The following is a 27,960-nucleotide window of genomic DNA, read 5'->3' on the forward strand; positions in this document are numbered from 1 at the left end:
AATTATGAAGCTGAGGCACAAAAGAGCTGATGGACCAGGCAAAGCATCTAAACTGAAAATTCCTGTTTTGTTCAGCATCTGTAAAAGCATGTGGGATTCAATAAGACACAGAGGATCATTGCCTGAGGCCTGAGAGTACAGGGGGAATGAGGAAAGACAGCTTGGAAAAGTTTATTAAAAATAAGAATTCATTCATTAGAGAACTTATTTTTTGCTTTTCTTTTTATTTATCTGCATCTCAGTGTTCAGAGCGAAGTCATGTGAGCTTCTGAGCTGCAGGGACAGAGACAGAGGAGAACGTGTGCATCAGTGCAGAGTGCTGCTGGAGCCCTGGCAGAGCGAGAGGGAGGCAGAGGGAGCGTGAGAGGGAAAAGGCGAAGTGGTGGGAGCTGGAACAGCAGCAGCAGCAGCTGCTGCTGCTTTCACGTTGCAGCTCATGCCCAGGAATTGTCTCTGCTGCCAGCACAGTTCTCTAAAGGCTCAGGTGCCTCAGGTTCAAAAGTCCTCAAAGGTCCGTATTACTTCCAGGAGCCAGGTGGAGCTGCTTTGTTTTTTTCTTTTCCTGCCAAGAGCATCTGTTTGAAGGCTTTGCTCCTTTTTCCGGATTGAAAGAGGTATTTTGTGTCATTAATGTGTCTCTTCTTTAAAAGCGGGCATGGGATCGGGGAAAAAAATAACTCAGGGCAGGATGTCAAAGCAGATGTGCAGAGAGGTGGTGGGTTTCTTTCTGTCCTCCCTTTATCATAGACCTTAGGTAATAAGGAGCCCCTGCCATTAGGATATTGTTTAACTTAAAATATGGAGGATGGGAGACAGAGGGTTAAAATGTGGGGGTGGATCTGAGCTGTTTCCCATCTGATTTGTTTCTCTCTGTAATCTCTGAAAGTGGAGGAAAACTTTCCTTGTGCACCTGGAGGAGAAGGACTTACCCTTTACATAGTGAGATGTAAAACTTGTAATTATTTAATATGAATATGTTTTGCTTAAGTCTGTGCTTGGTGAATTACGGTTCTCACCACAGCAGAACTCCCCTTAATCTGTACAAATTTTAGCACTTCTGTTTTTTCCCCTCTCTTCCCTCTTTCCAGCATACTCGTCTCCTGCTCTCTGCACTCTCCTCTCTGTCTTGTTCCTGCCTGAGGGGGCTGTGTCCCTATGGATGCCCCCGTACAGATTTTCCGTGAGGAGCCAGACTCCACCTGCTCCCCGGGGCCCTGTCGTCCCCCTAGCACCAGCAGCAGCTGGATCCTGGGCTGGATGGACTATGAGAGCAATGCCACCAGGGCCTTTGAGGACACCCAGCACAACCACACCAGCATCTCCCCTGCCATCCCCATCATCATCACTGCTGTCTACTCAGTGGTCTTCGTTGTCGGCTTGGTGGGAAACTCTCTGGTCATGTTTGTCATCATAAGGTAAGTGGATTTGGAGTATCTGTTGGAGGAGGTGCGTACGGCCATCTCTAAATTTGGCAGTGGAGGGAGGGGTTTTTTTATGGAAGGTCTCTGGGAGTGCTTGCATGAGGAGCTGGAAGAAAGTACCTGGAATGACCCAGACCTTTCCAGTCCCAGTAGTTTGCCTGAACGTGCAGAGACAGAAGCTGTTTAAAAGTGATGAATCCTGCAGCCTGCGGGAAAGGCGCTTAGTGCCCCGGAGCTGCGTTCGTCGGGTGCCCTCTAGGGATGAGAGGCTGCTCGCACCAGAGGTAAAGCTCAAGTGGGAGAAAGAAACTTCTGCGAGGCAGATTTTCTCCCCTGTGAGTAGTCCCCGAGAGATGGCTTATGTGTCTAGTCGTGTGAACACTTATACATTACTGCCTTGTCACTCAGTGACTTGTTTAACAAGGTGGGGAAAAAAGGAAACGATAAAGATATGCGGAAATGCTTAATGTAAAACCAGGGATGTTGTGTCTTTGTCTAGTGATGTTTAATTCCAGTTGTTGGTGTTAGACAGAAGAAAGCAAAGCAGGTGCTGAAATACTTTCTATTGTTCCTCAGGAAAAAGGAGAAAGCTGTGTTTCTGTGTTAGTTTTTCATATTAAATCACTTAGTGAAATCCACCAATACTTATACTTGCACTTACACTTGTGTATTGCTGCATATTTTAGACTTCAGTTTGCACTATGATTTCTCCCTCTTTTTGTCCTTTTCATTTGAAATTCATTAAAATGTTTGGACAATGCAGATCAGCAGGGCGATAGTGAACAACCAAGGGGGCTGAAATCATGCAATTCTTCGGACTCTTGTTTCAAAGTCCATTTGAATCCCGCAAAAAATTCTGAAAAAAAAATAGTTGTGGAGTACATATATAAAATCCCCTTTAATAGTCGGTGCAATAAATAAAGATGCCTGCGGTCAATGTGGAGAAATTAGTTTGCTCCAGCTTTTTGATGCCCTTTCCCCCTTCATTCAGAGATTTAATTTCTTTTTGTATTTTTCTTGCAAGGAGATTCCATACTTGACACACACAGAGGTTTTCTAAGCCATCAGTCACTAACAATGACAGCTGATTAAGTGGTCTGTACAGTGGAAATAAATTCAGACTTAACCAGAGTCCTAAAAGTTAGCATGTATGCATTAAACTGGAGCATATGTATTTCCTTTTTTTCCTCTGTATCTGTTACGCTCCTAAGATTATTTTTGTGAGGGTCTAACTAGTCTATGGCTCTCTCTCCTACCATTCCCTTTTGCTTCAGTTTGCTTTTGGTCCATCTCTTGATTGCATGATCAGAAAATAAATATGACAAAACACCTGTTGTTTTCTTTTCCCTCTCTTGTGGTTTTTTTTTTTTTTTAAGTATCTCCCTCTCTTAGGTTTCTTTTGTGGCAAATGCTTTAACCACTGCTAGAATCATTAGCTGAAGTGCATGTATACACAAACCTACAGTTTGAAACATTTCTTATGATTTTGAAATATTCCAAATGTTTATGCAAGAGGTGTACTTCCTTTACTTTCTTCATTTTTGTCCTAACCTTTCGTCTCTCTCTCTCTTTCACTCATATCCACTCTGTGCATGATTGCATCTCAAGATAGACTTTAGTGACCTATTGAAAAATGTAGTCTGCAGTGATGTCCTTTTGTGTTGAAAGCCGAGGTCCGTGGGAAGCTTATGAAAGAAGGTGGCAAGGGCGAGGGGGATCATGTCTGCCAGCCACCTCATGTTACCTCTCCTCCAGCTGCTGCAGCTCTTAAGGAGGATGGGAACAGCCTGTGGCTCTTATTTACACTCCAGCTGAGCACACAGTTTGTGTGAGACCCTGTGTTGCTGTTTCTCATCTCTCTGAAACTTGGGTCTGCTCTCCTCCCAAACCCTGTTGGACTAGCAGGCAAAGCAGGCCTGGCTCTTTGTCCTTTGCTCTTTTAAACACCACCAGAAGTTAGAATAGCTCATTTTGAAGGGACTTACAGTGATCATCTAGTCCAACGGCCTGACCACTTCAGGGCTGACTCTGAGCCATCTTTTGGGTGACACAAACCAGATCCCTCATGTTCAGAGACTTTGAGTGAAATTATTGAAGTGTCAATTAAACAGTATATTCAGGAGATGTCAAATAGTCTTGAGATGCCTCAAAACCAGGCTCAAATCCAACCGAAAGCTGTTGTGTAGACAGGCCTCGGCCAATTCCTTCCTTTAATACCCCCAGAAGGGCGGTTTTGCTACTTCTGCACAAGGGATGCTAAAGAAGCTCATAGAGACCAGCAAGTCAGCGTCTCAGCAGCCTGTGTGTAGAGATCTGGGTGTCCCAAATCTCTTTCAGGTGTGGTGAGTTGCATTTCTGCTGGGAGGGAAACCCACTACTCCTACATTTATACAGTCCTAAAATTACATCCGACCCTTTGAAGGCAACCACAAGGCTGATGTGGCCTCCGGTGAAAATGGATTTGACACCCCGGTTTTAGAGGGAAAAAAAAAAAACGGGAGAATGGGATTAAACAGGACATATACAAGGTCCTGAAAGAAAAGTAGCAGAGTTTGATACAGCTCCTGTAAACAGAGATTTACGTTGAAGGCAAGCTTTGGGAATGGCACTTTAGCACAGTAGTGGCAGCATGATCTGTTAAACCCTGTCTCAGGAGATCTGGATTCTTCTCTTAGTTTTACTCCCAGGCTTCAACACTTTCTCTTGTCCTGAGAAGGTCATGTCACAGCCCTGCGACCTGATTTTGTCATGTGTAAAAAGGAGATACTGGTATTCACTGCCTTTATACAGCAACTGTATCTTTATACAGCAACTGTTAGATTTAAAAGCCAGAGCCCAGTCACTAAAAATCCTAAAAGAGCAAGACCAGGGCTATTTTAAGTACCTCAGACTCCTCAGGTGCCTTGAGGGTGGTTATTTTTGACATGTTGAGTATGTGGTGCACCCTGCCCTCTGGCACTCCTGTTGTGGCTGGGTGTCATGGTGTGGGTGGTTTGCAGGAACTCTCCTCATGTTCCAAGGGGGTGTGAGGCAGGTGGACCAGCCCCAGGGGGTCTGCTGTGGGGCCAGCAGCCAGCTGGGTGAGCTGACAGTGCCTCCTCGATCATGCTGAGCTGTGGCACACGGGATGTCACGCTCTCCTGCGGCCACTGCTTTTCCTCAGGAGAGAGTAAGAGAGAAACACTTCATCACCTCTTACACTGGTGGGAAATACAGATACTATATGGGGAGCACAGTTCTCCCCCTGTGAAGGAGGAGGGGAGGCATGAAATGGATTTGTAGAAATGAACTGGAGATACCTAACATTACCTGAATAAACTTATACAACTACGTGTGTCTTAACATGATCAGAATAATCTCAACCCCAAACCTTTTATTTTGAGATTAGCTTTACCTCTGAGGTTTTAGAAGATATTTCCGGAAGTGAAATAATTGGCTGATGTTGATAAATAAAGTTACTTGTCCTTGGAAGCAAAAAAAGTCTTTTTCCTCTCTTTCTCCTCCCTCCTGACTTTATTTCTCTAAAATTTTGTTCTGGCTTTAAAGAAAATTCTGTTTTCTTTTGACAACTGGAGGGAAGGAAAAGTGTCCTGACTAAAGTTACAACCTTACTATGGATTTGCTTTTATCAAAACCATAAACATACTCTGGTAAAAACTCTGGGAGATGTTCTCTTTTACCCACCCCAGATTAACTTTTTCTAGGTGCATTACCTCCAGCATTCCTGAAGTCATTTACCGAAAACAGCTGCCGTCATAAGGATCTTAAATAGCCAATCCTGTGTTGCTTTTAAAATTATCTTTCAAGCTTCCAGTGAACTGAATAATTTTCTACATTCAAAAACAGTTTTAACAAGAGGCTATGTCACAGATATGCAGATTCACTCCTAGGGGAAAAGAGAAAGCTTGTCTTCCTCTCCTTAGTCTAATATTGAAGAAAAAATATACCTAGTAATGCAATTTTGTTCTTATATTCATCAAACCGAGTGGCATCTTACGTAACAGAAAGAGTCTGTTAATAAATGTCATATAAAATTGAATCCTTTCCAGATAGTTTTTAAATCTTCTTAGTTCATTCCAAGCCACAATGAAAATATTAAAAAAAAAAAGTATCAAAAAATGAAGGTTAAATATATTGATTTAAATCAATATTAGATTTTAATAACTTCAAAAGATTATTTGTTAATTTACTTTTAATTATTGTTCATATTTTACTAAATTACATTTGGAAAGAATATTGTTCTGAACTGAAAAATGAAGCTCCAGAAGAGTCAGCCTAATTGAATTACCTGTTCCATATAATTTGCAGTTTGTACCACTTTATACTTTTATGAAATCACCAGTTCGGCTTCTAGAAGTGGAGACCTAACTGTAGTTTACTTTGTGGCTTTTTACCTTTTTTTTACCCGATCAAATATTCGACACCTTACTATTATCAGTACTGAGGTATCAAATAGATTGATAGTAATTAACCCCAGGACCTAAGAGCATCTGGGCTTACCTCATTGAGTGGAGGTAGTTTTGGTGGATTCTGCAGAGTTTGGCCAATCTTGGTGTAATTTCCATCACAACTTGGAAGACTGATTATTACCAACAGCTTTTACAGATGGCACGAAGACCAGGAGGGCAGAAAAAATAGAAAAGGACAAGTTTATAAAACAATACAGGTAGTTTGAAATGCACAATCATTTACACAAGTTTTCAGTGTTTCTAATACATTTAATACCCTGCTAGACAATGCCTAAGTGAGACCTGCGATTTCTAAGCAGGCAAGAAACTCAGCACGGGTTCCCAATATGATGCTATGATAAGAAGAGCTGATACCAAAAAAGCAGAGAGAGTCCAGAAATGGATTAAAAGGAATATTTACTAGAGACAGTATTAAAGAGAGGCTATAGCGTATAGTGAGTAATCTGTTTGGCTTCTGAAAAGTAATTTGGTATCCATCCAGACGCTTCTGCTGGGCTAGCAGCCAGGTAGTCATCTATTTCACAGAAAGGCGTAACTGGAATCAATGTCTGGAAGCAAGACAAATTATGGAGAGCCCTTTTGAACTGGCAAAAAGTGAAAACTTACAAGAACTTTCCAGTTTGGCTACTGGCAAGGCAGAAAGCTTGAGATAGCTTGCCTGTCCTCAGCTAGGAGAATACTGGGGAAATTCATGCTCCTGGCTGAAGCGTGGGGAGGGAGCACAGCGTGGAGATGGTGTTGGGGGGGACAGGCTGTCTAAGCCCTTCTGTTGAAGGTGGACAGAAAAAGGAAAGAGTAGGGACCCTTAATTTGTTTTTTCCCAAGAGAGGATTTTGAATTTAGTGAAAGAGTATTGTGGCAGGAAATTCTTAACTCGATGCCTTTCAATGTCCTGGGATGAACCAAGAGCAAGACAGGATGATCTTACTGGATTACCTACTCTTGTTGTCTGGTCAAACTGTGATTAGTTTGCCCCTTAAGTTAAATTTTCTGAAACAAATGAGTTCCCAAGGGGAGTTTTGATTTCAGTTACACACTGTTTTCTAAAGGAAAAGCATCCAGAACTTTGATAAACTATACTTCTAGGAAGTTTACTTCATGTCTTTTTTTTGGTCCTCCCATCTGTAAGAAACAGGTAATTCTTGCAAAATATGAACCCTTCGTTCTTCTCCTCAAGGAAGACTTGGTACTTTGCTTATTGCAATTCTCTTTTGTGGAGTTAAAAAGGCATGTGGAAATGGCAGAATGAACATTATTTTGTCTACAGACAGGCATGCGTGCGCAAACTGAAGGGTGTGTACGGATGGAATGAGGACATGGAAAGAGTAGTGTGTAACCATGCTGGCATTTTGCAAAATGTAAAAAGGATATAAATAAAGAGTATGTGAAGGTGCAGAGCACCTTTGTGTGCTAGCCTGTGTGTGTATCATCTTTGAAGCGTTTATTTCTCCTGAAGATAGAGGGTTCATGTCTCATTAGATTCACCTTCTAATCCCTAGGGAAGCAAAAATTAATTCTAGGTAGTTGCTACTGTCAGTTTTGAGACATTATTTACAATGAAACCTCCATCTTCTCTGCATGAGTATGAGAGCCTAAAGTGATTTTCTTCAGTGCATGAATTTCCACTAATACATGGCAAAAACGTGCACTGAATCTTTCTGTTTTCTCCTGTCCTCCAGTTCTCTTATGCAACAGAAAGTGCTCTGCCTGGCTGTTCCTCTCTGTTCCAAAAGTCAGTGCCATTCAGTAGTGCACTATGAGTGAATATTTAGGGTTCCCAAACTTAGTTACAATGCACCTGGAAAACAGAGTATTTTATATTTGCTGACTGACTACATAGCTAAATCCACTTCCTGCTGCATTGTAGGCAGCCTAGACACTGTGGATACCATTTGGCAACTAGGAAAGGCCTCCTTGAGTAGTGATAGGTAGGAACCTGTATGATAGGATTAGCTTGGACAAGGAATTCAACATTCATTTAGTGTTTGCACTCCGAAAAGGTTTTTTACCACAGTTGCTGGCTGACAGACAGCATCAGGGCTTACTGTTAGACATGTCTTTCAGAATGCTTGACTTTAGTTAAAGTGTGCAGGAGAAGAGCCATGCTTTCACCTTCTTTTTTAGTTGACCGCATCTTAAAGAAGTTTCCTGCATTTTGCTTGTATCATCTCCTTTGGAAAAGTGTGTCTTCAGTTAGGCTGTCCTCTGAGGCAGGTGAGGATAACAGATGAATGGATAGAGTCCAGAGAAAGCCTCCCAACTGAGTCTTAAGAGGGACTGATGACTTTTCTCCGAGCTACCTCAAAACTGATATATCCATGTGTTGCCTTAACATATAATCCTATACATTTTATAAAATGAGGTCCCCTGTCTCCCATTCAACTTTATTGCAAGAGTGCTGACCAGAGATTCAGGTCTCCACGCATCCAAGAGTGTAGTTGTCCTATAAAACTCCCCCAGCAGTGGCAGTTACTATTTGTCCTTGTGGCAAAATGAAGAGCGGGTGCCTTGTTCTGAGAACAAGAGAGATACCCACAGCCCAAAACCTCTCTGTGAGACATTGTAAAATTCTTATTTCTCTCCTGCAGAAACATGTAGGGGGAGCAAATGGTCAATAAAATTTGACTGCTTCCAGCCAAGCTCTGCATGCATAGCTACCTATGGAAATCAGAGCCTCTCCAAAGAATAAGAAGGAAAGTAAGACCTTGAAAAATCTTTTACTGGAGCTGGTATCCTTATCTGCTTGAGTAATGAGATTTGTTCTCTTTGCTAGGCAATCCTTGTCCTACAGCATAGAAAACTCACTTCCCTTGCCCACAAACACATAGGAAGCATTTTGCTCTGCTAAGGGGGCTCATGTCCTTAACGAAAAAAAAAAAAAAAGAGAGATAAGAACAACGGGAAAGGTGGATGTTACCAGAAACAGAGACTTATCACTCATCAGTGGAATGTACCTGTGGCAAGGAAGAAGTATTAGGATGGGCTGTGTAACACCCTGGGAACTCTCCGTATCATGACTAGTTACTGAAAAACATCTGCAGCAGCATAAAGTTTCTCAACAGAGTCAGCTGCTTGATGAGGTCTAGATTCATCTTACCAAGAGAGGCAAAAAAAATCAGGTACCTCATCTAAGTTAATTGTCCAGGCTCTCTAATAATAAAAGTAGACATACTGGTTTTGGAGAGAGCACCAGTTTTTTAGAATTCTGCATTCTCATTATTTCAGTTTAAGCCACAATAAATAACAGAACATTAATATTTCTCTGAACTCCCCTAGCAAAATCATGGAATCACAAATTTCGCAATACTGATATTCCTTACGTTAAGCATATTTCTTAAAAAAAGAGGTTCCTAAGCTCACATAAAAATATTAGAAATCTTTATCACAGAAGGAGGAAAGAAGTTAATTTTTGTTAAGTAGTGTGAATTTTTCTTCTTTTTGGCCAGGATATATGTGGACTTGAGCATCTCTTCTATGATTCAGAAACTGGTTCTTGAGCTAAAGAAGGAAAGCTTCCACATCTAATCTAAATCTGCAAGATCTTGTTTAGACTCAGTTTGTGAATAGTTCAGACGAGTAACGATGGTGGTAAATTGTGCAAATTTTAATGCCTTCTGACATCCAGGTAGATTATGCTCCCTGAGGGGACAACAAAAGATAAGATTGTGCTTTCCTTCTTTAAGCTTCTTGAAAATAGGCACCTACAGGTGCTTATTAATATAATGAATGCCACTTTAGGATACAATTTTGTAGACAACATATACAATTTTTTGTAGGATCCTAACAGTTTTGATGTTGAAGACAGGCAATTTTTAAATGTGTGCGGTTACAATGTTTGCCTTTATTTAAAGTGTTTCCCAAGGTCCTATCCCCTGCTAAATTCCGGCTGCAATTCAAAATGTGGTAATAACATATAACCCATTATGAACATAGAAACAGCAGCATATTAATTTTTACATTCTTTAAATAACCTCAGTCTTAGTTTGATATTGGCACAAGCCTTTTATATTGACTTATGAAGATACAAAAGATAGCTGAGTCATCCTTCTGACATGTTATATGTTTGGAATAAATAATCTTTTTTTCCCTGTTCTGATGCATTATGATATTGAGTGTGCCCTGAATATAGCCTTGAGATTTAGAGCTTTTCTGACTAAGCTTTTCAGCTGCTTGATCTCCATATACTTAATTCAGAGGAACCTAGTGGAACACTGCCTGCATCCTGCTGATAGGTGTTTTGTAATTTGCTTTTAGATGTGCTTTAGCTTTCATTTTCATTCACTGACTCAGGTATCTGCAGAAAATATGTGTTTGTTACAGCTCGTTGTATTTCATGCTTTTGTACTTTCACTCTGCTACTGGAGAATGTTGTTGTAGTATATTTGTTAGTCTTGCTCTCCACCCCATCCCTCATTTCATACTGCAGGGAACATTTCAGCCTGTTGCACTTAGTTGAAAAAAATTTGACCAGAGCCTCCTTCCCAGCTTTTAGTAACTTTACTAAGGTTACAGCCCACTTCAGAATCACACTCTTTTCCTCTGCTTGAGATAATAACTCTAAGAGGCTCTACTAGCAGATTTAATAATGCATTTTGATTTTTTTCTGAAAGCATACCAGCTTCTTAATAGCATGCTTCCTTCTTCCGTTACCACAATTTCATTGATAAGCTTAGTCTGAAGGTGTCATTTCTTCCTATTTACTGTGTTAAAAAAACGTGCAAAGTAAATTCTACTCCAGAAGGAAAAGTACAGTTAATGATGAGTCAACTGAGAAAGAGGAGATTTTGTAAGGGTCAGTCTGAAGTCAATCTCAAAAAATTTTCATTTTGGAAAATGGACTTAGCCCAAGTAGTGATGATAGTTTTCTGCGTTTTACTTTTGATATATAAGTAAACATAATTTAAATCTTGCTCCTTAAAAACTCTTCTCATATATCCATCCAAAAATACATCCAAACCAAAGATTTATTTTTCATCTTGCCTATTTTTCTACAGGGTTTCTATATATTTTCCAGTTATTTAAGATCTGCAGAGGCTATGAAAAGTCTACAAGATCCACCATGTGGCTCAAGTCATCAGAGGTTTTCCTGCCCCTTGAAATCAGATTCTATCATCTTAGTCAAAAGAGGGACCATTCATTCCTATGTAACATTAGAAAAGCTGTAATCTTGTTATGAACTCCCAGTATTTAGCAAATTGTTTTCTAGACACAGGATTTCCCATGAATAATTTATACAACAATAGTCTATAAATATTTCAATGGTCTTTGACAGTTATATCTCAAGACCACTAAGAAAATGTTTGTCATTAACTACTACTGTGCCATCTATGCTGTAGTTATGTCCAGGTTTCCCCTATCTGTTCTGCTACACTAATTAAAGCAGATAGTAGTATTTGTTCCTTAAATTAATTTCAGGTATTTGATAAAGAATTTTTGTTTTGCAAAGGAAGACAAGATTCCCTTACTCGATCACTGTTTTGACTTTGTTCAAGTGCAGATATGGGTGGGTATGGTGGGAAAAACCCAAACCATGTAAAATATTGCCTCCTACATTTTGGTGCAACAGAATCAGTTGTAGGAAAGCAGTTAAATCTCTCATCTCATGTTTGAGTTAAGACTTGGTCAGTGTCCACTTCAAAGTGTCTGACAGCAACAGCGATTAGGCCAGTACTTTAACTGGGCTTTTGATTAAGCCTGTTAGTGCATATTTTCAGAGGCACGTAGGCATGTAATGATTTTCAGGTGTTTAATTAAAAACATTGAAAGGAGTTTAGATGATTGAATCCATATTCTCAAAGACATTTCTGTTTTTTTCAAACTTCTAAATGAATGTATGATTTAATCTATATCGCCCAACAGCTTTACATTACTAGCATGAGATCAGTGAATTTTAAGGTTGCATCAGCGAAACGTGCTGGAATTTAGCATTGCTGAAGTTGACCAGTGCACCCTTCACCCCTGAGCTAGGTATGCATGATCCCTCTACAGTGGCCGGGAAAAATTATTGCCTAAATGAAATGAAGTATTTATTGAAGCAGTATTTATTGGCCTCTCACCTTCTTGTTTGAAGTCTGGCAGAGAAGGGGTCAGGTGCCTCTTTTGGCTTAGACTGAGTGGTACAAGCAGGTCTCTGTGCTCTGTGAACCAGGGTGGGTTTGGGCAAGGCCAGCTAGTCGTGGGACTGCCAGTCTGGTGAGCTATGGGGAAGCACTAGGTGTACACCAGTTAAAGTTATCGAAGCTGGGATTGTTATCTGCCTATGTGTTCCTGAGTCGAACCAAAGCTTTCACAGATCTCTGTGGGAGGAATGGCACACTGAATTTTCATTTCCCTGTTATATTTTCACTCCCATATACAGCTTTGATATGGTTACACTGAAAGCTGTCTAAATGCTGGTGTGAGGATGACTGTATTTCTTGCTACCTGTGAATGACAAGACATCCTTCCTGTTGGATCAATAGTAGTGAGGAAAACAAATTTTCTTACATGTGCCTGTGTTGCATAGTCCAAAAAAAGCAAAATTAGTTACTTTATGTGTATAACAGGAGCAGTAAATATACAGAGAACATGTTTTGTGTTGCAGCTTCAAAAATTTGAATTTTGAAGTTACCTAAAAATCTAGTTCTGTTTTACAGAGGGTCTTTCCTAATCTGTCACTGAAAGGTGGGGGAAGAAGGGAAAAGGGTACTGGAAAAATATGGTATATATGGTCATGTAATTCAGGTTGTGAGGGCCAGAAATGCTGGATATGAAGACTTTCAGATATTTGATTTTTCAAGGATAATAAAATCCTCTTAGTTATTTTTCACTACGTTTCTGGTTTTCCTTAAGGAAAAGAGATCAAGCTAATTCTTCTATATGTGAAAGTAAATTTTGCTTATCCAAACCCTTGGGGATGTTTTTAAAGAGCTACAGAAGTAATGATTCAGAAGAACTACTAGTTACTTCACCTCTGCTTATCACAGGCCATTGCATTTCATTTAAATTGTCTAGTAACTTGTACTTGACTGAAGCACAGTTCTTGCAAAGCAGCAGACATTGATTTGGAGACATCAAAAGATGGAAAATTTACTCTTCTTTTTTTTTTTTTTTTTGTAATTTGTTCGCAGTAATAATCGCCGTAGCTGTTAGGAAAAATCCGTCATTGTTTCTAAGCTGAGTTTGTCTGGCTTTGACTTTTATGTATTTGTCCTTGTTACGCTTTTCTTTGCAGTCTGAAAGAGCTCTTCAGTACCTGCTATTTTCTCCCTATGGAGGCCTGGAGACACTGTAATCAAGTCACCTCTCAGTGTTCCTTTTTATAAACTAAAAGTACTAAGCTCTTTAAGTTACTCACAGTAAGAATTTTCTCTAGTCTTTTCACTTATTTTTGTGGTGCTTTTTATGCATCCTTTCCAGCTTTTCAGTCAGGTTTTTTTTTTGCAATATGAAAAGACAACAATTCCAAATATCATCAGTGATGTCCTTAGCAGTAACATCACCTTCCTGCTATTCGTTTTCAGGCATTTAATGATAATTAGTCCATTTTAGCACAGATTTACAATCTGACTGTTTGGTGAGTTTTTGTTCAGTCTTACATCCGAGATGCATCCAGACCTGTTTTACCTGTGGTGTTTTTTGTTGTATGTTTGTTTGTGTTTTTGTGGTTTGTTTGTTTGTTTTTGTGTTTGGTTGGTTGGTTGCTTGGTTTTTTTTACCAGGAGGAAAGTTCCTAGTCTGTTAATGCATCTTATATTTGTTTCTTGTAGCTATATAGTCTCCTCTGCTGCAGGGCCTGTTGAAGAGATTGATTTGGGAAGGGGCAGAACCCCAGCTCTGGGCTCCTGGACTGGCAGATTCCTCCTTGCTTTGCCATTGATCTTGGAGAATGGGGCAGATCTGGGGCAGAAGGAGTCTGGATCATGGGGGTCATGCCATCAGTGTAGGCTTTTTGTTGCTGCTTCCTTTTGGCTGTCTTTGCTTAGCGATTTCTAATGCTTCACTGGTTCTCATTCAAAACGTGAGCCTGGTTATGGTATCTGAGTGGGAAGAGTTTCCTTTCCCTTGCAGATCCCTTTTCTATGCTTCAAACCATTATTTTGTTTCATTTTCTCAGTAGGTCATAATTAGAGTGTTTTAGAAAAACTCGTGCTATTTTTTGATCATAAAATGACATTTCTACCTGAATCTGAATTACTAGCTAATTTACATATTGGGTACGTTTTGTCAACACTGCTCAAAATTTCTTAAAATTATTTTTTTGTTTCACACATCAAAGTTTTAAAGGCAAATAGGCACATTGCCCTACATTAGCCAAACCGATCAAATCTTATATTTCTACTGTAAATTATAAATGACACATAGCAAAATCTAGCTCGATGTTTTTCTGTGTGTGCTACATATGCACATTTTAGTTTGGGCACACATTCAAAATACAGGGCTGAAACAGTTTTGAAAAGAAAATCTGTTGTTGAATTTGATAATAAATTAACAACATCGAGCAAAAGTGACTAGTTGGGGGGAAGTATTTCAAAAAAGAGAGTTAGGTATATCCCTGTGTTAACAGACTCTCCTTCATCCTTGGTGTCCATAGCAGAACTGTAACTAGTCACCCACACCCCATGGCACAGCCTGTCCCCCCAAATTGTCATCGGGGCAGAAGAAAGCAGGGTGCTGTCTCAAAAAAACAGATCCGATCTTTCTGTGTAGGTTGAGGTTCTTACCAGCTGGACAAAACAAGTGCTTCATTTTGATGAAATTAAAGGATGCAGAAAAAGTATTGCTATGATAAATTTTTCCCCCTGTGGTATCCTACTTAAACAGGAGTCACCCTTCACATTAGCAGTCACAAAAGAGGGGACTGGGAAAAGCTAATGGTAAGAAAGGGGGAGAAATTGGAAGTGAAGGAGCGAAGAAGGGAAATGACTAAGACTTTTATAAGCTGGCATCATTGTAGTGAATTCAAGGGAAAGAAACTATTGTAGAAGAGGCAATCTGACCTGGCAGATGTAGCAGTCTAACATGGATTCTTATCAGAGACTGGGATAACTGTTCATTCCACAAAACCAACCCAGAAAGCTGGTAGTCACTGACAGTTAGCTATAAGAAAAGGACAAACAAAACATTTTAATCACTTTAAAAATGTAAAAATGAATGATATTTTCTTGTAGAAGGATTTGAGAAGTTAGAATTGAAGTCAGTATTTGGCTAGTTAGATTAAATGTCCTTGGTTTTGCCTGTGGTGAATAGGTCTAACTGCTAATTCAGGTGCTGAGAAACTAAGTCAAATGTGTTTACTATTATCACAAGGGTCTTGCATTTGTGTGTGCTTCTGTCATAAATAGAAAGGACAGAAAAAAAATGAACTATGGCAAAGTTGATAAACTGTTACATAATGTACATAATCATTCTTTGAAATAATAAAGCCTTTTTTTTGTTTTTTGGTCTTCAGGTACACAAAGATGAAGACAGCAACCAACATCTACATTTTCAATCTGGCTATGGCAGATGCGCTAGTTACCACAACTATGCCTTTCCAAAGTACTGAGTACCTGATGAACTCTTGGCCTTTTGGTGATGTGCTGTGTAAAATAGTTATTTCAATTGACTATTATAACATGTTTACCAGCATATTCACACTGACAATGATGAGTGTTGATCGATACATTGCTGTGTGTCACCCTGTGAAGGCTCTGGACTTCCGTACACCTCTCAAGGCAAAGATAATCAACATCTGTATCTGGCTATTGTCCTCATCTGTTGGTATATCTGCAATAGTTCTTGGAGGTACCAAAGTCAGGGAAGGTGAGTGCGAACATTCAAAATTCAGTATTTTTGTTAATCCAGTGACATAAAATGTAATTTGGAATATTGATTAAATGTAATTGATTCCTCCTTCAGAAGTATGTCTAAATTTCTGACATTTTGTAACATAATGTATTGCAGAAAATTACAGTGTGACATGGAAATCATTTAAGCTCAGATGCCCTGACCAGCTAAAAGAACAAAATGCAATTAGAAGCACTGTCTGTGATAGAATAAGACCATAGAATAAGACCATCAAAAACTACTAGCAAACAGCAGAGGAAAATAATCAGGAATTTGATCACAGTGGAAAGATCACTTTAGGATGAAACCTGAAGTGTGGGCTTAAGGTGGTTTTTGTAGGTGTTGCAAGAGTAGTTTTGATGAAGTTCCAAGAGCAGAAGCTAGATTGCTCGTCATTAGTGTTAATATTAAAATTCTCATTAGTTTTAAGACTTAGGAGGTTATTACGAACGGCCATTTCACAGAACTTAGAGTCATGCTGAAGAAAGGAAAAGTCAGTAGCTGGAGAGAGAAAATCAAGCTAGATTATATATGACAGTATCTCAAATTCTTCATTAAAAAGAGATAGGGATGTATAGGGAGACTTGGAAAAGCTGAGAATAAAGATCAGCAGAAGAACTGAGAACACAGACCATGGCAGAGAAGCAACTACAAGAATATGAAGTCAAAGAGACCACTTGTAGGCTCTGCTTGAAATTTTTAATCCATGGAGACCTGTGGATTTAGCCCCTATAACTGGTGACTCATTAACAAAACCGCGCTACTATGGAGTTAATCTCATTTTGAAATCCTCCTTGAGAAGGAAAGAGGAGAAACATTTTCACACACACTTCCTACCTAGAGGCATGACTGTGATTCAGGAGCACCTCAGTGTCTTCAAAAGGCTTGAGGCCTCTAATGATATCCTTGGGTTGGGGCAATCCTGTTGATGGATGGCCTGATAGAACACAAAACATGCATATTTATTTGGTGGTAGTCTTATTTAAAAAGTGAACAATATTTTGAAAAATTATTAATAATCTCCTGAATTATCAACCTTTTCTATTAGAAAGGTTTCACTCCTCCCAAGAGAAATGCTAAACTTCACATAAGGACACTGTTCTATTTAGCAAAGACAATAAATACTGTGTGTTAAACTGTTTGACATAGGTCAGTGCAAACAAAAGAGTTCAGTAACAGCTGCTCAAGGGTTGATTGATTTGGCTGAAGATGTATAGATTTTGTTCTTGCCATTGGTCTTCTTGTGGGTAGGTGACAGGAGAGTTCTCTGGAAACTCTTTCAGCCCTTTGGGGGATCAAGTGTTCTGGTCTGCAATGCTGTAACTCTTCTCAGTAAAGTTTTGACAGACTCCATAAAACAATGTCCAGATCAGAAAAAGATTAATTTCCAAGCATCTTCACTAGGGAAGAGTTATGGCTTCACTATGTTTGAGATCTTGAAGGCCATGAGACTTTGGCTCCATTAGGTGTTTTGTTGGAGCCTGCTTAATTAGAAGATTATACCTGCCATTCACTCTAAGCATCACATTTAGATCAAGGGACTGCTCTGAGGCCAGAAACAAGTATCTTTTGCCACACCGCGTGTCAGGCAGCTTTTTCTTACTCGTGAAACAGAGACTTGTAATACACAGCTCAGCTGGGCCAAATGAGGTTGGAAATGATTGGCAAATGCTTGTCAGCCCCTGCTGTTCAGCCCTGCTTGTCTGATCTAAGGTCTCTCTGGAGCATTTACTGCCAATTATCTTGTCTGGTGTGTTCATGAATTTCACTGATAAAAGCTGAAGGGGAAAAGCAAGGATCCTCCCTTTGCCTGACAGCTGGAGCTTGGGACTGAAACTGTATGTTATGTTGGTCAAAACAGTTGTTGTCTATGTGCTACAGGGCCTCTGTTGGATTCAGATTTAATCAACCACCGAGCATCAAATGGACAGTGATTATATTTAAAGTTACCACCCCATGCTCAGTCCCTTTTGTTCCCACCGTACAGGACTGCTCCCAGGGATGTTCTTCTGGATACATTTTCTCTGCAGAATACATTTTACATCTGTGTATATATTCCCTCTCTGACTTTAATGGAGCCTTTCTTGCTGAACAATTGTTCACTTACAAAAACTTAAAAATTAGAGGTCCTATTTACAGTAACAGTATGAAGGCTCTATTTGAGCACAGAGCAGTAGGAATGCCTGAAGGTGACTTAATTAAAAATGTATTAAACAGATTTATTTCCTGTGTCAAGATTATGATTAATCTTAAATGGTAGTTTGACAAACACATTTTAAAACATATAAACACTGTAATACCATCTAGAATGCAGTATTTTTTCCTAAGTATATCGATGTATTCAAAATATTTGGCTTTCAGAGTGCAGAAGGTCAGGACGAAATCTGAAGTACTCAGTTTATGAGGCTGTACTTAGTTCTGCATCTTTTCAAACAACAAGAATAAAATATAAATTGGATTTTGTTGTCTTCCAAAGTTCCTGAAAATTATTATGATATTGTGTATTATGACAAGGATTTTTTTGATTGCTTGCCAGTTGTATATTGAGAAAATGTAAATGGACTGCATAAAAATTCATAACTTTGTATGTATCAAGTGAAACACATTAATATTAGTGAACTTAGAATAAGATTTTTCCGTAGAAAGTAAAATGTAATGAAATGTGAGACAATAATTTAATTTGTATTCTATAATTTGGAATTCTAAAATACCATTGCTGGCTACAAATTGTAGTAAAATGTAGGAAGAACGATATAATTATTTTTACAAATATATTAAATTATGTCAGTAGGTCTGAAGAGGCAGTTTCTCTGGGAGGGAGTTTCAGTGAGCAGCTGGATGTGGTCCAGAGCAGTCATCCCTGATCACACTTGACTTTTATCCAGAACTGCACGTCTGGATGCAACTTTACTAGTCTAGATATTACTGTTGCATCCTGATTTTGTTGCTGCTGCTAGGCCATGAACTATTACAAATAATAGTAATAATGAATGTGAAAACTTCTTTGAAGGCAAGTGTTGACATTTCTAGAATAAAATTAAGTGAAAGCGACTACACTTATGAAAACCTAGGTGACAAAGGATTTAGAAAAATTGACTGAGTGTCCAGACCCTGTTGAGTCATACTTGTGCTGTCAGCTTAGCATCCTCCATCAGGCTTGAAATATATGTCTGTTCACTTTTCAGCTTTCAGAATCATCCATTAATTGTCATATTGTTTAAAATATATCCTCAACATATTTAGCTTTGATTTCAGCTTTTTTATTTGAATATTTTAGTATTCGATATCACTCAGTAACAGCTTTCTGATATCTAACCACGGAAATGTCTGTATAATGATAACATCCCCCCCAGTTGTTTTTCAAAACAAATTCTCTGCAATATCATCTTCATTTGTGAAATGTTTCAATAGCATGGAAATATGGCTTGATGGAATTTTTATGACTAGTTCTGTTGGAGACATGAAAAAGTGATGTGAGAGAGTGTATTGGATCATTCAACCCTAAGATCTGATTTAATAAAAACAAATGCATAATAATTTTTAGAGGAATTACACATTTAGTAGAGAAAATGAAAAAAAAAATGCAAAGAATAGTGCAGTGCTCAAGAGGATAAAATCTAAGCTACAATTCAGAGTGAAAAATCCATGTGTTACCTTGACTTGTCTTCAATAGAGTTTGACTGCTGACAGTAGTAAATTTACCCCTTCTCTTCTCTTGTAATTTATCTTGATTTTTGGTTTTCTGTACATTTTATATGCTGGAAGGCTCCAATGAGGTTAGCAAATGAAACATCAAATACTTCATTCCTTAGCAGCCTTCTATCAGATGGAATATTTCTGGGACATGATATTAATTGACAGCCTGGCATGGGCAATCAGAAAGGGAGTGGGCTGGTGTCAGTGGTCCAGATCCTGCAGTCTCTGAATAGGCTGAATTTTCAGCTACATGATCTGCAAAAAGAGTAGCTTCCACTTGACTCCACACACAGAGATATTTTATTTGCTTCTATTTAGCTGACAAGAAGCTGTTGCCAGTTTTTCTGGCTGCAAGCACTTATGTGTATTCCATTTGCACTGAAGAAAGCACGTGGGAAGAGATTATTACACAATTAATCATATATGGGCAAAGTCTTCTTACGATCAAAATCTCATTCAGCTCCCACCATTCATGATACCAAAAATCTTTCTGCACCTGCAGACAAAAACATATGTAGTTTGATAACAATCGTGAGATTTCGATTCCATTGAACATGGTATTTATTCTAGCTTTACATTTCAGTGAGATTCAAATGGAGACAACTTTACAAACTTTTATTTTTTGTGCCCTGCATTTTTAGATCCTCCCATGGGAAACAAATCTTACACATTATGCATTTTAAAAAGCCCCTATCTCTCTTAGTACTTTCTAGAGACAGCTGCATAAAACCAGTATCAGTGGTAATTGAAAGCTTCCCTTGGAGTGATTTAATGGTAACTCTATTTATTAGTATCACATTTCATGCTAATCACTTTTACTAGCTTACGCTATGATGATTACGTTGTTTAGAATATCTAATAATAAAGCAATTTTCTTCTTCTTGCTTCTTTCGTTCCCAGATACTGCTAGCACTGAATGCTCCTTACAATTTCCAGACAGAGATTACGTGTGGTGGGACATCTTCATGAAAATCTGTGTCTTTGTCTTTGCATTTGTTATTCCCGTTCTCATAATAGTTGTTTGCTATACTCTGATGATCCTGCGCCTTAAAAGTGTACGGCTTCTCTCAGGGTCTCGAGAAAAAGACCGAAACCTGCGCCGCATCACTAGGTTGGTTCTTGTGGTTGTGGCAGTTTTTATTGTCTGTTGGACTCCTATTCACATTTTTGTGCTGGTTGAAGCCTTAGGGGATGTGTCTCACAGTACTGCTGCAATATCCAGCTATTACTTCTGTATTGCTTTGGGTTACACCAACAGCAGCCTCAATCCAATCCTTTATGCTTTTTTGGATGAGAACTTCAAGAGATGCTTCAAGGACTTCTGCTTCCCCTTTAAGACGAGGATGGACAGGCAGAGCACCAGCAGAGTCAGAAACACTGTGCAAGACCCGGCTTATATGAGGGAGACAGATGGGACAAACAAACCTGTATGACTAGTCGTGGAAATGTCATCTTACTGTCCTCAAGAGAGAGAAGAGTCTAATGACCTAGGACTGACACAGATTACCACTGCAGTTTGAACTAGATGCACCCAGACAGATGTTTCTCGGATATTTCAGAAATCCTAATAGTTTGAACTAAAACAAGTCAATTATTGACAAACAAGAACCTCCTGAAAATAAGCTCAAATGAAAAGGACCTGACTGACGGTCAGGTTTTGGCACCATGTTTGCTGTACTTGAGCAGGTACTAATACTTTTGGGGAGACAGGAGTTGATGCAGGATAAGAAAAGTTCTAGCTTTCTCTTTACCATACATAAGGTTACATTAGGCAACATTTGGTCTGAATAATGAGTTATACCAGAAACTTTTACCCCCAGAGTGATTGCTTCTGCACTATGTAGTTTGACAACTTGATTTGTTATACTGCTTTACAGTGAAGACTGTTGTTTAGGTTTCTGCAGAACAATGGTAGAGCTATAATCAATATTGTCCTCAATTAATATGTCTGTAACCTTTGTCTGTGCTGTGGAAATCCAATTGAAGCATGATCCACCTACACACCAAAGTGATGTTATTGTGTCTGTATATGGTAAAGCATTTTGGTATTTAAAAAGTCAGGATTTAAGGAGATTAGAATAATCTTAACATGTGTTTAATCACCAGTGTGTAATGTTTTGTATGTGTGATTTTCCAAGATGGTTGTTTATTTATTGATTGTGAATAATATAATACGCATTTTCAGGGTGTATTTTGAAATAGGATAGAAAATTTCAAATACTTCACTTGTTACAAAACTGATGAAAAACTGTGCCGTATTTGTTACATGGGGGAAATGATTGCATTCCATTTTCAGTAAAGGGGACAAAAGGACATAACTAAAATAGTCCGGTACTTGTTTTCCTGGACAATTTGTAAGCAGACTAAAATCAATAAATATTTGACTAATTATAAACTAGCGAATTAGCACATGGATTAACTGGGCTGATACAAAGGAAATGAAGATTAGATATCCTGTATGCTTTAATGGCACTTGATTGGAAAAGTTCCCATTTTATTGATGATGGTACATTTGCTTTGATACAGTCCTATGAATTCAGTAAATTTCTCTTTTCTGGTAAAGAGGGAGACACCAAGGCACAGCTACACAAGTTATTGGCTTGATAAAGGTAAGTTTATAGTAAAACTGAGCTTAACTTTCAGTCTGTAGTCTTTTTCTTCCTAATTGTTCCATATTACTACCACTTACTTCTGCTATTGCTGATGTTTGTAGAAATGCGCTCCTTATCTTCACTGGGAACAGATCACAGAATCATATGAGTAGAATCACAGAATGGTTTGGGTTGGAAAAGACCTTAAAGGTCATCTAGTTCCAACCCCCCTGCCATGAGCAGGGACACCTTCCACTAGACCAGGTTGCTCAAAGCCCCATTCAGCCTGGTCTTGAACACTTCCAGTGATGGGGCATCCACAGCCTCTATGGGCAGCCTGTTCCAGTGCCTCACCTCCTTCATGGTGAAGAATTTTTTCCTTGTATCTAATCTAAATCTACCTTCTCTCAGTTCACAGCTGTTAACCTTTCCCTATCACCACATGCCCTTGTAAAAAGTTCCTTTCCAGCTTTCTTGTAGGTTCCATTTAGGTACTGGAAGGCTGCTATAAGGTCTCCCCTGAACTTTCTCTTCTCCAGGCTGAACAACCCCAGCTGTTTCAACCTGTCTCCAGCCCTCTGATCATCTTTATGGACCTCCTCTGGACTCACTCCAACAGGTCCATGTCCTTCTGATGTTGGGGCCCCCAGAGCTGGATACAATACTCCAGGTTGGGTTTCCCAAGAGAAGAGGAGGAGAATCACCTCCCTTGACCTGTTGGCCACACTTCTGATGCAGCCCAGGATACACATGGCTTTCTGGTTGCAAGTGCATGTTGCTGGCTCCTGTTGAGCTTCTCATCAACCAACACCCCCAAGTCCTTCTCCTCAGGGCTGCTCTCAATCCATCCACCAAACAACCTGTATTTGTGTTTGGGATTGCCCTGACCCTTGTGCAGGACCTTGTACTTGGCCTTGTTGAACAACATGAGGTTCACATGGGCCCACCTCTCGAGCCTGTCAAGGTCCCTCTGGATGACATCACTTCCCTCCAGTGTGTTGATGACATCACAAGGCTTGGTGTCATCGGCAGACTTGCTGAGGATGCACTCAGTCCCACTGTCCCTGTGGCCAACAAAGGTGTTGAACTGCTCCAGTCCCAATACAGACATCTTCCTAGTAATTTTGTTCTTTGTACAACTGATGAATAAGGTGAGTGCCTTTATTGCATGGCAGATGTTCTCAGAAATGCAGTCTGGTTTGCTTCTACTGGACCAAAAAGCTTTTATGCACACCAGTATAAACCATGAGATTTCCTCTTGTAGCTGACAGACTTCCTTTGGAAATGCTTTAGAGATTTACGCTCTACATAACTTCCACATCCTTTATTGTTATTACAGTCATGTATGTCAAATATTTTTTTGATATCAGGTTGATAAATGCAGTGTTCCTACATTCATTTTGCAGTACCAAACCACTCCTGAACAGTCAGAGGTGTTCACACCCTTTCAGTGGTGCTGTCACGGGGAGCAGAGCTGTGAGATTCAGGCCATGGAGTCTGGTACTTGAGAACTAGATACTTTTATGCAATTATCTTTGTTAATGAAAAAATTCAAGATAATCCTTTCTGAACAAATCTAGAACTTTCTGGTTGTTTCTACTTGATGAGTGAATAGCTAATCTCAGAATACTTGATTTACCTGGGGAAATGAATGATGCTGACACAACCGACAGAGTGAGACTAACTTCCTACTCTGGCCCACCTTCTTTTTACATGCATACACATTTCTAAATAAAATTCTGACCTTTAAGCACTCACAAAAAGAGAGTATTTAAGGCAAAAATTGATAACTCAAGATATTTATTAAGATAAAATAATCTGTGAAAGAACTAGGCCCTCCTGAAGTATTTTCTTTCCAAATAACCACTGTTCTTGTTCATGATTTACCATTTGCATATGTATATCTGTGTTTTAATAGAGCTATTACTCTACATGTTATGTGCAGTGCTCTGTATTATAATGGAAAATCTATGTTCTTAATTTGTAAAAAGGAGGTTTATAATATTCTTTTTTTTTTTTTTTTTTGTGCAATTATAGTTTTTGTAAGGAGACTGTCTTCCCTATCATAGTGGGAGGAAAAGATGTGGTATGTGGTATGGAAATATTAGGCTTGAAAAAAGATGTAAGAATGTGTTCCAAAAATTTATTTATTTCACAGAACATTAACAGCCGAATTAGTTTGGATGCAGCAGAAAGGAGTCTTTGAGGTTTTCTTGTCAAATTAGGCAGCTTACCACACTTCATTGAACAACAAAGGAAAGTTGGCCAAGATATTTTTTATAGCTGAGAAAGTATATTAAAAAATAATATTATGGGTTTGCTCACAGAATCTGCTTCCAGATGATTAAATTCCCATTGTTTGTTCGGCAGTTCCTAGACTACAATGACAAGCAAAACCAATTATTCTCGTAGGAACATGATTGGTGATTTTGGAAACGTTTATTTAAGCCTTGTAAAATACCTCACTTTCTATGTAACTCCACACCAATGACTCACATTTGCTCTGGTGTAGCCACCTGTCTCTGCGGGGCAGGGAGAAATGGAATAAGGGGTGAGAACCGCCTGGACCAGCTGTTGTGGGAGATGGAGCAGCAGGGACAGGTAGTACTGTCCCATGGGTCCTGGAGGAAGGTGACATGAGGCAGACATAGGCAGGCAGCCTGGGAATCAGCCATACCTGACGCAGCCAATCTCAACTCTCTTCCTTTTAGAAGGTTCCAAAAACTTGGTATTGCAGAAAAGTATGGTATATGGTCATTTGACCTGCTTGTTGGGTTAGTTGCCAATCAACGTGTGTGGATATGAGGGTATCACTTTCTCTGTTCCCTGCTTCTTTTAATTTAGAAATCTGTATGGACAACATACCAGCTGTTCTGGTTCATGGTTTCTGTCTTTGTTCTGGAGAGCAGAGCAAAAGAGCATTGTCACAGTGTTACTGAAATTTGCAGATCAAGTATCTCCTCTGAAATCTCAGACTTCTGCAGTGTGGAGGTGCCAGATTAACTAGAGAGTGGAGGCTTCCTTCAGTCTCACCTCTCTCTCCAATGCAAGTTTTAACTGTTGTTAATATTTAAATACTCTACAACTACCACTAGTCAACCCCTAGAGTTAATTTTGTGTACTTGTTAATGCAGATTGCAAAAGAACAATTAGATGTGAAAAATAACTAGAGGTCTTATTAAAATTCCTCTGTTTCTGGTGATTTAACTCAGTCTACATGTTTGTGCATTAGAATTGCACCACAAGGAATAATAGTGGTTTTGTTTTTCTTTTCTTAAAGTTGGGGGAAAAATCCAGTGAAACCTGTGTGTGTCAAGTGTCCTTCACTTTCCTTAATGCTAGACATATTCTACATGTTGAAAGTGTCTTTGTTCAAATAAAAAAACTATTGCCTAGGTTTGACATCACCCCCTACAAACCAAATGGCCACAAGGTGCTCCTTTGCCTTCAGCTACAGTTCTGTGGTGCATTGCTTCGTATTGTCCAAGACAACATTAAACCTTTTTAATTTTTTTTAATTTTTAATTTTTTAAATTTAAGGGCAGTCATTGTTTCCTCCTAACCTAATGAAAGCATGCTAGTACTGAGACACAATTTACTTAACTAATTTCCATGACAGAGACAGCCTAGAAATGGAAAGAAAATTCGATCTGTGTAATGCAAAAGTAGAATATCTCACCTACGGTGCTGAGAATGTCAGGTTGATTGTGTGCATGAGAAATAACTTTTCCTCCCTTGCATATGCACATGCATCTGCATGTGGAAAACTCTTCAATGCCTCACTGCTAGTACATTCAGAATGCATTAAACTGAAGAGGAAATGAATATTCAGCATGATGTTTTCTACCTACTTGGATAAATAAAATACTAAAGGAAAAATATGCATCATTACTCAAATGCAAAACATATGGTATGTTCTGCTTCTGTTGTGAATAGGTTGAGCTAAGTTTTCAGGTGATTCACCTAATTTGAGGTGATTAATGCTGAGAGATGCTATCTTCCTTTGGATTGGACTTAAACATTTTTGATTTAGCATCTGACGAAGCAGCTAACTTAAGCCACCACTTATACTTTCTTACATTGAACAACTGGTTACAGAAGGAATCTTTAGAGCAGCATAAAATATGTTCCTTTCCATGTTGTTCTGTGCTGATACCAGATGGGACCAAAAGACTAATTTTCACATACTCTGAGAATAGTCAGATTTTGTATTCTTTCCAGCTAACTAAGGGGAAAACTCAGGATCTGTGTTTCACACTGTCACAGAACTAAGATAAGTATGTGATAGCTGAGGTGTTCCAGGGAAAATACATGACTTTAAGTATACTGGGGGAAAAATGATGTCACACAAACATTGCAATTCTTCTTTTTATACTCAGTAATAACAGTTTTTAATAGGAAGTTCAAAGCTGGATAAGGAATTTTTCCAAACAGATATTTTCATTTAACTCCTATATTTTTCCTAGCTAAAGCAAGGAGGTTCAGGTATTGTTTTTCACATCAGAGTATCACTCTCAGCTTTTCAACTGTGATATTGAGGAGGAACGTCTGTGCTAAGGGGCAATGAAACCACTTTCAAAAATATGCATACAACATTGTATACAGGTTCTAGTAGATCTTGGATGTCTTATCTCACCTGTGCCTTTAAACATCTCCACACATCCATATAGCACTTTATTGTAAAGATAGCCTCTGGTAATGAATTCAAGGAAAGATGAGTATTGTTAACATTTTTAAAAGCATCTTAGACTTAAGACATGCAGATGTAAATGAAGTGATGCTATTTTACCACCTCTGACAAGTTGCCCAATGTCCAAAATTGCCTTTCAGGTTCAAAGAACATGTCCATTAAAAGCAGTTGTCTCTCAGCAAGCAGAACCTTCCCCCAAAATTCAGACCTCCTTATGTTCTGTCAAGGTATGGTTAATATAAACAGACCATTAATTAAATTATATACTTGCTACTAAGACATGTTTGATAGTCAGACTTCATATTAAAATGTTTTTTTTTTCCTACTTGCACTTCTTGTAATCAGCTAGAAATCTGCTGCATGTATTTGCTTTCAGCTCGATGTGTTGGTAGAAATTTACTTCCTCTTAAGCTGCCTTGACTGTATGACAGGAATAGTAGTAGCAACATATTTGAGGGATTATAAACTGGTGAAAAAATAGAAGGAAAGAATGAAGTGGAGTAAAGCTGATTTACCTCTCAGAATGATGAAGACTGCTCAAAAAAGAGAAAAAAAAAAAGAAAAAAGTAAGATACAGTTAATCTTTCCTTTTCGTACTCTTGTGGATGCTTGCAGAATTTTCTTTTTTCTCCTCTGCACCACCCCTCCACACCCCCCCATCCCGCCAAGAATACATGCGGGACATTGTCAAGAAAGAACAAATTTTTCCGGACTATTGATTTCAAAGTGTTGTTTTGAAGGCTGATTAGTGTTACTTTCTGACAAGGTTTGGTCACCCATTATGCACATTAATAAAAGGTTCAATGGACACACAAATGACCATCAATGAGAATACCCTTGTTTCTCCTGTCCCACCTCTGCACAGAAATGTGGTATTTTTGAATTGCTAGAATTTTGTTCCAGCTTTAAATAATTGTGACACTGCCTAAAAGACAGAACTCTAAGGTGAAGATTGTGTGGTAACAGGATGGTACGGCATGAGTAAAAATATGTTTGAAATTTATGAAATGGTGAGACCAGCAGATGACAGAGAAATTATGCTCAGATGCTGAGAAACTCCAAACTTAGTGAATGAGTGATATCTCAACACATCAAGAAATTCAGAGGAAAATTTAAGGGGAAAATTTTGCCCTGTGAAAGACAAATTGAAAACTTTTATTGATTTGAGCCAGCGTTTTTCTTGATGCTGGTAAATGAATGAAGTCCTTGCAAAGAAGAGAGTCAGAGGTGATTGTGCCGGGATTTCTTTATAATTATCAATTCTTAATCAAACATAACTCTTGTAA

The 27,960-nt window shown here is 38.9% G+C and overlaps 1 protein-coding gene across 1 annotated transcript; it reads left to right on the forward strand.

Moving 5' to 3' along the window:
• Nucleotides 1–329: 329 nt before the first annotated feature.
• OPRK1 (opioid receptor kappa 1) lies at nt 330–27,960 on the forward strand. Its single transcript, XM_065831213.2, has 4 exons — nt 330–614; nt 1,089–1,415; nt 15,321–15,673; nt 20,294–27,960. The coding sequence occupies exons 2-4, from the start codon at nt 1,156–1,158 to the stop codon at nt 20,824–20,826; spliced, it is 1,146 nt and encodes a 381-aa protein (XP_065687285.1). The 5' UTR covers nt 330–614; nt 1,089–1,155; the 3' UTR covers nt 20,827–27,960.

Source organism: Patagioenas fasciata, chromosome 2, assembly GCF_037038585.1.
Source record: "Patagioenas fasciata isolate bPatFas1 chromosome 2, bPatFas1.hap1, whole genome shotgun sequence".
In the NCBI taxonomy this organism is placed as follows: Eukaryota; Metazoa; Chordata; class Aves; order Columbiformes; family Columbidae; genus Patagioenas; species Patagioenas fasciata.